This window comes from Pongo pygmaeus, chromosome 7, assembly GCF_028885625.2.
Source record: "Pongo pygmaeus isolate AG05252 chromosome 7, NHGRI_mPonPyg2-v2.0_pri, whole genome shotgun sequence".
Taxonomy (NCBI): domain Eukaryota; kingdom Metazoa; phylum Chordata; class Mammalia; order Primates; family Hominidae; genus Pongo; species Pongo pygmaeus.
Window position 1 is genome coordinate 80,916,243 of NC_072380.2, and position 12,570 is coordinate 80,928,812.

Below are 12,570 nucleotides of genomic sequence, written 5' to 3' on the forward strand. Positions count from 1 at the left end.
TTTCATAATTATGTTTCCAAGAATGAGGGTCAACATTTCCATAAAAATATTAATTCATAAGGAATACAGTTCAGGTATTTCTTGATTCTAAATGTTATTAAAAGAAGAATGTAAAAAATGAGTTCAGAGTTTGTAGAACGTCTATGACATGAAAATGAATTTAAACTTAGAGCTCTCCTTTTTTTAATGAGGAAATTATTCTGATGGTTTTTGAAGATGCAGTTCATAAAGATTGGAGTGATTATCCACATTAATGTTCACGATATCAAAACAGAGTTTAATCTAAAATAAATGTGTTCTTTGGCAGGATGAATCCTTAAAGCAACTGCAGGTAGTTCATCAACCATGGATCTTGCCAAGTGACACAGAAAGTGAAGGAGTGGAAGCAGAACAAGAGAAACGTGAGTAGACGCTATTGTTTATTGACAAATTTCTTTTACCAGAAGGAAATCCACAATAAAGCTATTTCACTTTCATAGCAATAAACAACTTCTGTAAAAAAAAAAAAAAAAAAAAATCCAGACTCTGTTAGGAAAAACATGTAAAGACAAGCTATCCTTCAGGTCTATGTCTTCATTCAGTAACATCTTAATTATGGTACAGAGACTCATAAACTAACTTTCTGGAAAAAAAAGCAATTATTCTTTCTAAAGACCAACATAGACTGTCTAGTTGGAATATGAATCTTCTATGAATAGTCTACAATTATATCAGTGATAATTTTTAATTATTTTCAAAATTTCAAAGTATGTCAGGATCAGCTGATTATTATATATGAAATTATACTCATTCGTTAAAAGAAGATATTTACATATGTAGACGCTGTTCTAAGTTCACAAAACAAGTTAATATTATAAGATAACTGAAGACAAATAGACTAATGGCTCTTGGTTTAAGTCACCATGTTCTAATAATAATGAGGAATGAATCACTATACTAATGACATAGCTCAGAGCATGCTCTCCAGGGTTTATTGAAATTGTAAGACACATGGGCCCAGAAATCTGGTTGAGAAGTTAGTAGCAAATTTTATTTATTTATTTTTCTAGTGGTAGCCCTCAGAGAAAAATAACAATTGTATGTGATAATGTATACCTCGTGATAATTGGTGTGATATGATGAATAAATAATTCTCCTGAGCCATAACCATGAGAAATACTTATATGTTACATGGGTAGCATTATAATCATGAATCTGGAGAATCCAGGAAATTACACTTCCAGGTTAAAAGCCATTTAAAAATGTTCTTATCCCACTTCTCCACTTCCATACTGTGGGTTTATGTGGTCAGAGGGAGCACAGGCATGAGAGTGAGTGCTCAGGTTAGAGGAGGAGGATGGAGGCCAAGGTTCACTCAGCTGTCACATTCAGAAATAGAGTAAAAATCACAGTGGTACTTTATAGATTCTATTGAAGGAAAACAGCACCCATCTTCTATAGAAAACAACTGATAGGCTGGGCGTGGTGGCTCATCCCTGTAATCCCAGCACTTTGGGAGGCTGAGGTGGGCAGATCACCAGGTCAAGAGATGGAGACCATCCTGGCCAACATGGTGAAACCCCGTCACTACTAAAAATACAAAAATTAGCTGACCATGGTGGTGCTCACCTGTAGTCCCAGCTACTTGGGAGGCTGAGGCAGGAGAATTGCTTGAACCTGGGAGGCGGAGCTTGCAGTAAGCCGAGATCGCGCCACCGCACTCCAGCCTGGCAACAGAGCGAGACTCCGTCTAAAAAAAGAAAAAAAGAAAACAACTGATAAAGATGGAGAAAGTAGAATGTACTTCAAGCAAGTACAAAAGCAAAGAGTATTTTGGAAGTCCCTTAATGCAAGGAATCCTAAGTAAAATGGTTTAGAAAATATAATACTGTGGGATACAGAGAAAAGAATCTCCAAATCTGAAAGTATTAATAGTGCTCCAAAAGTTTTATGAAAAAATGCAAACTCATTCACATCCCCCCATCTTCCCACATATTTAAATATACATAAGCTCTCATTCTAGATTTTGGCTGTAGTGATTTTTCACCAAATTCTTTTGAGGCCTTCGAAAATTTCATGTTAAAAAAAACCTTCAAGCACTGTGGGTGTGTATTGTATAAACACAATATGGGAAAGTGTGCTAGTTTTACTGTTAGATCCTACAAGAGGTGCCCAAAGTGGGCAAAACTGGTAAACAACATCCTTATAGAATGCAGAGCATGTTAATTATATGAGTGTGCTATATTTTATAATGAACTAAAACTTAGACAAGAAAATAATCCATCAAAATAGTATGTTATATCCAGTTCCAAATTTAGTCTTTTTTTCTTTTCCTTAAATCCATATATCTCCAATCAATATTAAGAGTAGAAAACATAGCCTAATCATGTAAAGGATATGCAAATCCCCAGAACTTTCTTCAACCCTTGTCACCTAATACGCATTGCCTTTCTGCTTATATTTTTACAATATTTTGGCAATAAGTTTTAATTTTCTTCTCTTCTACTAGGGTGCAAGTTATTTGAGGGAAAGTGTCCATTCCCTTTTTCATCTTATTGAGACACAAAATAAGCCTTCAATAAATATCAGAAGAATTAGTAAATGAATGAGAAAATGAATGAATAGATTTATTTTTTTCCAACTTGTTTATCAGGACACTTAGAAATTAAAAAAAAAACAAAATAAATAACTATTGTAACTATGAATAACTGTTATAAAAGTTATTTATACTTTTATTAAAATTTTAATATTGGATTTATAGTTTATCCATGGGTTTTGCTAAATGGTCCATCAATCAATCTAAGAAAGTCCATTCCTGAACTCTTGTAACCGTAAAACTAGAACCAAAAATATTTGATCTTAGCAATGTTGTACTGGGAGATGACCCTTAACAATGGTAAATTGCTTGAAATAAAATCAGGGTTTAAAGTAATTGGGTGGTAATGGGAGCCATCTGGAAATGGAATGCTAGTTAGCATTGTAGCCAAGCTCCTAGCACAGAGATGCAAATAAGAGTAGCTTCCATCAACCAGGTGCTGGGACATGTATACATTGGAGCCACTGAAGCATTGGTATCTCCACTGATACTTTCAGTCAATGCATGTGGTTTGTAGAACAGCTGGCTAGATATGCATAGATCATCTACCTCTGTCTCAGGAAAAGGAAATAAATGACATAAATCTTTGTGAGCCCAGTATCTGATTTAGAATTTACAGGCTCGTATCCTAGAAACTTACGAGTGAGGAAGATGACAAGTTTATCATTTCAACAACACCTGTTTCTTGACTCAGCTTTCTATAAATTATGCCTAGGTAATTTTATGGAATTGTCTAATTTCTCTTGAGACAAGATTTCTTGGCGGAAAGCTTCCAAATAATGTCAGGGATAATGCATATTTCTTATTGCATCATTTAAAAATAAGACTTAGCTCAAATAAATTTTTATAAATGAGCACCTTTAGGAAAAGATATTGTGAACAATTAAATAGGGAGCTTTATAAACTTTTTATAAGCAAGATAAGCAAAACCCTTGATTAAATAGATTTTTTTTCTTTACTCTGCTTTTAATTAAAAAGTATAAATTCAAGTGTGAAAAAACTTGTGTCAGGGGTGTGTTTGTTTCTAATCTCCCAGATTATGGTCTGAAGTCACTAAACAAATCAAATTCCAAATATTTGAATCTACTGGGGTACTTGTTTAATACTCATATTCTGGGACTCTACTTCAGACCTACTAAATCAGAATCTCTGTGGCTGGGACTCTGAATTCTGCGTTTTTCATATTTTGGTAATATTTGCTTATTCTAAAAGTTGAGAACTAGAAGAAAAAGTTCAACGAATCAGAGGGTTATGTTTTCCGAATCAGCTTCATAGTATTGTTAAACTTTGGGTCTTCTTTTTCTAGGCTTCTTTCTTCATCTATAAATAAGTTTGAGTATAAAATGTGAGGTTGGAGAAAAAGGAAGGCTAAAATTTGAAGAAATATACATGGAGAAGACATGAAAGACAGTGTATTAATCTGTTTTCACACTGCTGTAAAGAACTGCCTGAGACTGGGTAATTGTAAAGAAAAAAGGTTTAATTGACTCACAGTTCCCCATGTCTGGGGAGGCCTCAGGAAACTTACGGTTATGGCAGAAGGAGAAGGAGAAGCAAGCACTTTCTTCTAAGGAGAGAGAGACAGCAGTAAAAGCCACACATTTTTAAACCATCAGATCTCGTGAGAACTCACTATCACGAGAACAACAAGGGGGATATCTGCCCCCAAGATCCAACTACCTCCAACCAGGCCCCTCTTCTGATACATGGGGATTACAATTTGACATGAGATTTGGGTGGGGACACTGAGCCAAACAATATCAGAAAGGTCCTCCATACTGTGGGTTCAATGCTTACAAAATCAAAACATAAAACATCTAGAATCAATTTAGCCAGTACTCTCTAATTACATTTTAGATTTTTAAAAACACAAATAAACATGCTAAAAACACACAAGCAACCAAACAAAAAACCAAACCAAACCAACAAAACAACACAAATGTCCCAAATAAAGAAATAATAGCCATAGTCAGAGATGAAAGCTAATCCTGTCATAAAACATTAAGACTTCCCCACTTAGGATTGGGTCCTAGTTCTTCCTGAGATCTTAATATCTGTAACAATAGGTAATTTGGCCCTGGGTCTCCTGAGGCAGGGAGATTGAGATGATGACACTGTATAGAGCCTGTCACCTGCAAGGACTGACTCAGGTATAAAAAGGGAAATAAAATACCTGTACTCTCTAACTGTGGAACAAGCCATGAAATTTGCTATTGGTACTAGACTTTGAATGAAAAATATAAAGATACACATAGGGAATCAAACTCTCAGCTCTGTACTTTGGTTATTGGGTTCAAACTTAAACTATCTGTATTGTTAGAAACCCCACGTTATAATAACAATTGGCCAGCTTCATTAAAATTCACAGTGTCCTCTCATATGTAAATGTAAGAACTGGGCCATTTAGAACTCCCAAAGATTTAAATATCAACTCCTGCTGAAGATGAGCTCTCAATCAAATTACAAGCTGCCTGAAAAGTTATAGCAAAACGACAGAGTCAGCAAATGCTAAAAACACTAAAATTAGCATGATGAGAAAGGAAAGGAATAAGACAATCAGAAAGAGATCATATTAAAAGTACACTTAAGATATTTAAAGATATAGGTCGGGCGCGGTGGCTCATGTCTGTAATCCCAGCACTTTGGGAGGCCAAGGCGGGCAGATCACGAGGTCAGGAGATCGAGACCATCCTGGCTAACACGGTGAAACCCTGTCTCTACTAAAAATACAAAAAATTAGTCGGGCGTGGTGGCACGCACCTGTAATCCCAGCTACTCGGGAGGCTGAGGCAGGAGAATCGTTTGAACCCGGGAGGTGGAGGTTGCAGTGAGCCGAGATCACACCACTGCACTCCAGCCTGGGCGACAGAGTGAGACTCCATCTCAAAAAAAAAAAAAAAAAAAAAAAAAATTTAAAGATATGAAAGGAAAAGGAACCATACTGAAAGAATTCTAAAGTAAGGGAAAAGACAAAGAGATATTTAGAAGATTATCAAGAACTTCTCCAAGTAAAAAAATAGTTACTGAAATTAAAAACTTAATCAATGTTTTAAATATCTCATTAAAAAATTCTGAAGTTAGAATTAGATGAATGAAAAATGAAAAATTTGCCAGAAAGCAATAAAAAATATAAAGAGATGGAAAATTCAAATTTCAGGTTAAGTGGCATGTGATATGTGTGTGTATGAGTGTGTGTGTGTATGTGTGTATGTATGCATATTTAAAAATACATACATGTGCTTACAAACATAGATACAGCTTTTAATATATATGTGTATATGTATACATACACAAACATACATATATATTATAAGCTGTATATAATACAATCTCCACAAGAGAAAATAGAAGAAAGGCAATAGTGAAAGATACAGTGACTAAAAACTTTCCAGAATTAATGGAAAGTTTTAATTCTCAAACTGGAAAGCATAAGAAACACTATTTATTTTGATATTCACATTTTAAAAATACAGAATATCACAATGAAAGAAAATCTAAAAAACAACAAGAAAAAGCACATAGATTGCATAAAAATAGTAAAGTTAGACAGTGGCATTTTCTTCAATTAAAACTACATACTTCCAAAAGGCTGAGAGTAAATCTTGTGCCCAGAGAAACTACTGTGTATGAGTGATCACCACTCACAGATCTTTACTGAGGAAAGTGTTCTAGGTTATATTTCAGTGGAAAAATAACTGATTCCAGAAGGGTTTTCAAGTATTAAAAAAGCAAATATTAGAAGAAAAATTGGTAAACATGTTGTCAAGCTTTCAGAATTACTGGCAAACATAAAAAGGAACAAGATCATATTCTTTGCAGGGACATGGATGAAGGTGGAGGCCATTATCCTCAGCAAACCGACACAAAAACAGAAGACCAAACACCAAGTGTTCTCACTTATAAGTGGGAGCTGAATGATGAGAACACATGGACACATGCAGGGGAACAATACTGGGGCCTGTCTGAACTAGGGTAGGGGGAGGGAGAGCATCAGGAAGAATAGCTAACGGGTGCTGGGCTTAATACCTACAGGTGGTGGGATAATCTATGCAGCAAACCACCATGGCACACATTTACCTATGTAACAAACCTGCACGTCCTACCCATGCACCCTGAACTTGAAATAAAATAAAAGTTGAAGATTAAAGAAATTACTGGCAAAAATTAAAAAAAGTATTAATTTCCAATAGAAAACAGGAAATGGGGGGAAGGAAAATACGGTACATATAAAAATGTGTTGGTATAAATAAGTCTAAATCGTTCATAATTACAAAAACCTGGTATAATAAATAAATGGTGATGTGAAAGTGCTGCTTAATCTAGTTTCATTTATTATTAACATAATAAATGTTATATTCATAAGCTATGAGGGTCTTTAAACTCATATGTGCATGCAGGTTGAGTATCTCTTATCTGAAATTATTGGAACCAGAAGTGTTTCCGATTTTTGATATTTTTGATTTTGGAATTTTTTTTCTCTTTTTAAAAATTTCTTTGAGACAGTGTGACAGGGTCTCACTCTGTCACCCAGACTGGAGTGCAGGGGGTAATCACAGCTCACTGAAACCTCTGCCTCCAGGGCTCAAGCAATCCTCCCACTTCAGCCTCCCGAGTAGCTGGGACTACAGATGTGCACCACCACACTTGGCTATTCTTTTTATTTTTGTAGAAACAAGGTCTCACTATATTGCCCAGGCTGGTCTCGAACTCCTGGGCTCAAGCAATCCTCCCTCCCTGCCCTCCCAAAGTGCTGGGATTACTGGCATGAACCATTGTGCCCAGTATATAAATATATATATATATATTTTTTTAGACAGGCTCTTCCTCTGTCACCCAGGCTGGGCTGCAGTGGCACAATCATAGCTCACTGCAGCCTCAACCTTCTGGGGCCAAGTGATTCTCCCACTGGGACTACAGGTTAACACCACCACACCTGGCTAGTTTTTGTACTTTTTATAGTGACAATATTTCACCATGTTGCCCAGGTTGGTCTTGAACCCCTTGGCTCAAGTGATCTGTCTGCCTCAGCTTCCCAAAGTGCTAGGATTACAGACATGAGCCACATGCCTAGCCAGATTTTGGAATGTTTGTATTATACATACCAGTTGAGGACCCATAAACATCCTAACTCTAAAATCTGAAATGCTGCAATCAGCATTTCCTTTGAATGTCATGTCAATGCTCAAAATGTTTTAGATTTTGGAACATTTTGGAGTTTGGATTTTCAGATTTTTGGATAAGGGATACTCTGTATATGTATATTCATATACTCTATAGGTAACTGTTAATTTTTATTTATTCTATTTTTATTCTGTTCCTCAGACTGCATAATGTACATTGACCTATCTTCAAGTTATTTTTTCCATTATGACTGTTAAAATCTGCTGTTGAGCCCTTCTAGTGGATTTTTATTTCCATTTCAGAATTTCTAGTTTGTTCCCTTTATAATTTGTATCTCTTTATTGCTGTTCTCCATTTTGTGACCCAGCATTCTCATACTGTAATTTATTTGACATAATTTCCTTTAGTTATTTGAATATATTATAGTAACCCCGATTAAAAGTCTTTGTCTGGTAAGTTAATCATCTGGGCTTCCTCATGGACAGTTTTTATTGACTGCTTTTTTTTTTTTTTCCTATTTATGGGCCACACTTTCTTGTTTCTTGGCATGTCATTTATTATTTTTGTTTTGTTGTTGAAAACTGGACATGTAATATAACATAGTGTGGAAACTCTGGACTTCAGACCCTTTCTCCTAGGGTTTGTTATTGCTGCTGTTTGTTTTGCTGTTGCTGCTGCTGCTGCTGTTTCTTCATCTAGCAGCTTCTGTGAAGTAATGCAGGTCAAGTCTATGTTATCTATTGTACTCAGCCATTGAAGTCTCTGCTAAGTAGCTTAGTGGTCAGCTAATGACTGGACAGGTGTCAAGGCATTTTATGAACACTCAAGCAGTTTTTAACTCTGCTTCCACAGAGCCTCTATGTCAACCAGAGGTAAGATATAGAGCTTTATGTGGAGCTTTATGGAGTCTTTCCTAATAGGTGCACAGCACTACACATCTCTGTGGCCTTCCATGGAAGTCTCATTTACCAGATTTTCTTCTAAATTTTTTTGGTAAGCTTCTTGTTTAGCCCAGCTGGTATCACTCTCTTAGACAGCTGTGATGTAACCCTACTGTCCCTGATTGTTTTTGACAAACATCCCAAGGGCAGAGGTTCTCACTGAGTGATCTTTAATTCAAGTGAAATAAAGAACAGCCCTTAAAGGCAGCTTCCATATAAGTCAAGAAGTGACAATTTTCTGAGGGTGCCGCATTTGGGAAAACGTCAAATACATCCTTCCCTCTCTAGCAGTTGCTAGGCTGCCTGGTTCACAGCCACTGTCATTGTGAGTCTACTGACTTTTAAGGCTACTGCAGAGCTAGAGAGAAGTGTATTGACATAGGGCAAGTTAAAACCCCACATAACTCACTTGTTCTTATTGAGATTCAGCTGTTTTTCTTGAGTTAATGTTCTATGGGTTGCTGTAAGCCTCTGGTTTATTGCCAGAGTTCTGAAAAAAGTTAATTTTGATGATTATTGTTGCCATTGTTATTATTGCTTTTCAGGAGCCCCTGATTTTTGGAGATTCCTATACCACCTTTCTGGAAGTGTTTCTCTACTCCCATAGTCCTTGATTTCATCAGCTTGGTTTTCTCTTTGAGGAATGGAAGTATGATATTTTCAAAATCGGGTATAGAACCAGATTAAATCTGCTTCTTTGGGCCCTAGTTTCATGAGAAGCTATTAAAAACAATTCTGTGGAAAAATAAGTTTTGGTAAAGTCTACATATTACAATATTTGAGAAATTCATAATTGTAAGACTATATCATTGATATAATAACAGCTTTTCAAGAGGAGCAAAGCAACTCTATAATTTTAAATGAACAGATCAAATATAATAAGCATCCTGGTTTAAAATGGGGGAAATGTTGTCTATTATTGGATTTGAGGAAATGGCATAGAGACTCTTCTAAAATATTTACATAATCCAATCACTGGGTAGTCCTGTGGCAATGAGACCTGCATGACTTTGATTAGTTCAGCTTTTGAAAAATATATCTGAGTTCTTCTTTTTTTTTTTTTTTTTGAGACAGTGTCTTGCTCTGTCGCTGAGGCTGGAGTGCAGTGGCGCGAACTCGGCTCACTGCAACCTCCGCCTCCTGCATTCAAGCAATTCTCTTGCCTCGGCCTCCCGAGTAGCTGGGATTACAGGCACGTGCCACCACGCCTGGCTAATTTTTGTATTTTTAGTAGAGATGGGGTTTCACCATGTTGGTCAGGCTGGTCTCAAACTCCTGATCTCAGGTGATCCATCCACCTTGGCCTCCCAAAGTGCTGGGATTACTGGCGTGAGCCACCGTACCCAGCCTGTTTGAGTTCTTGTAGAATGCCTATGCACGTCTATTTTCAGAATGCCTGTAATTTGCAGAATCTATTAATTTTTGGAAGAAGTGCTCTAAGCGCTTAGGAGAGGCTAATCTAATCTAATCATCTCAGTCTTAATTCTCCCAATTTAGTGATGAGGAAATTGAAGTTCCAAGAGATTGTGGACCTGTTCATGTCACTTAGTTAGTGGCAGAGGCAGGACTAGAATGAAGGTCTCCTGATTGGGCTCAGTGCTATTCATTTTCATTGACCCATGCTTCACTCATGACTTCCCCTCTCATTACTAGGAGTGACACGGTTAATGCTACAACTCTTGAGAGCAGAAGAGCTTAGTACAATAAGTGGAGCTACCATATTCCATTGGCCACCCAGAATGTGGCCAGGTTTTTCACCTTTTAGAAAAAAAAAAACGTTTCTTCTCCTTCCCCTAACCTCAGGTTACTTCTTTCCAGGCAGTCTCCTAAGATTTGTATTTGAGCAATATTTGAGATAGTGGTACTGGGGTGTTAGAATTGATTATGTCACCAGGCTCAAGATAAGGTACTAACAGATTGATCTATCTAACGAAGACACGAAAGGGATGGGTCAGAAAGTGTACACTGTATGGAATATAAAGGCTAAAATGAGTTAATAGCCAGTTAGATCAGATAAGTGTCAGGGCTTCATGAGGATTGTGGCATCAGAAATAGGCACTAGAAATTTGGGTATACATTTCTCAGGAAAAAAGTGAGACAGGACTTTGGTGCTTTGTTAGTATTTAAAGGTCAGCTAGGGTATCTCACACAACACAAATATTTGTAGAGAAAAGACATAACACTCACTGGAAACAACTAAGAATGAAACAACAATAGTAATACAATAAAAACACATGAAGATAGCTAGAAAAATGAGCTCTTAAAGAAAAAAAGACAAAACTTTCTAGTAGTCTGTAGTAGGTTCTTTCAGAAGATCAAAAGAAATCTTGATACTTTTTTCCTTTTTACACTGTTTCCTTTTTACACTGTTGGTGGGACTGTAAACTAGTTCAACCCTTGTGGAAGTCAGTGTGGCGATTCCTCAGGGATCTAGAACTAGAAATTCCATTTGACCCAGCCATCCCATTACTGGGTATATACCCAAAGGACTATAAATCATGCTGCTATAAAGACACATGCACACGTATGTTTATTGCCGCATTATTCACAATAGCAAAGACTTGGAACCAACCCAAATGTCCAACAATGATAGACTGGATTAAGAAAATGTGGCACATATACACCATGGAATACTATGCAGCCATAAAAAATGATGAGTTCACGTCCTTTGTAGGGACATGGATGAAATTGGAAATCATCATTCTCAGTAAACTATCGCAAGAACAAAAAACCAAACACCGCATATTCTCACATATAGGTGGGAATTGAACAATGAGAACACATGGACACAGGAAGGGGAACATCACACTCTGGGGACTGTTGTGGGGTGGGGGGAGGGGGGAGGGATATCATTGGGAGATATACCTAATGCTAGATGACCAGTTGGTGGGTGCAGCGCACCAGCATGGCACATGTATACATATGTAACTTACCTGCACATTGCGCACATGTACCATAAAACCTAAAGTATAATAATAATAATAATAATAATAAAAGAAAAAAAAAATTTTATTTCTTTATTTAGCTTTAAAATAGAGACAAGGTCTTGCTATGTTGCCCAAGCTGGTCTCAAACTCCTTGAGCTCAAGTGATCCTCCTGCCTTGGCCTCCCAAAGTGTTAGGATTACAGGTGTGAAGCATCATGTCTGGCTTTTTTTTTTTTTTTTTTAAACAAAGTCTCACTCTGTCACCCAGGCTGGAGTGCAGTGTGCAGTGGCGTGATCACAACTCACTGCAGCCTGGACCTTCCCAGGCTTGATAATTTTTGAATCCCACGTCTTCATTTTCAACATATTATGAGCTTCAGAAAGTTCTAAGGCTTCTAAAAAGTTCAGGGCATCTAAACTCTTATCAGATGATAAATCTCTGAATTAGGTATATCAGATATCTGCATATTTGTTATGCTACTATCATATTTTAGGATTGATCTTTAACCCATAAATATAAAAATAAGGTAAAAACAATTACTGTTAATTATTTGTTAAAAGCAAAACATTCCAAGGCCAAATTGCAATTTTTCATTATAATACTGGTTGTAGAGAATTATTTGGATCTGAATAACTTCTTTACAGTTTCTAGAGGGCAAATGCCTCTGAATCATTTGTGTGCTATTCTTATTTTGAAATGTTCCCCATGTTTGTGGTAAAACTGTGATATTATGAAAGGTCCAATTGATTCCTAAGGCCCTAGAAAAAAATTTAAAGGGTAACATTTAATAACATATAAAACTTAATCTCACCACATAAACTATTATTAAGTGTAATGGAAAAATGTGTCAAGTTGCTCAACAATATATAAGGTTACGTGCTTCGGACTACCTGCTTTGTTTATTAACATGTCTTTGTCATGTGCAATACTCACCAGAAAATGTCATAACAAGCATCAGAGAAGGCTGTATTTAAACAATGAGATGATAAAACTATTCTTTTACAA

General features: G+C 36.5%; 1 protein-coding gene across 8 annotated transcripts in view; it reads left to right on the top strand.

Moving 5' to 3' along the window:
• The window catches only part of C7H8orf34 (chromosome 7 C8orf34 homolog), a 542,145-nt gene that overhangs the window by 444,957 nt on the left and 84,618 nt on the right, over positions 1–12,570 (top strand). For all 8 annotated transcript variants that reach the window (XM_054499542.2, XM_063668844.1, XM_054499543.2 and 5 more), the window contains one exon: positions 308–401. In XM_054499542.2, the coding sequence (XP_054355517.2) occupies positions 308–401 (94 nt within the window). The remainder of the gene's footprint in view (positions 1–307; positions 402–12,570) is intronic.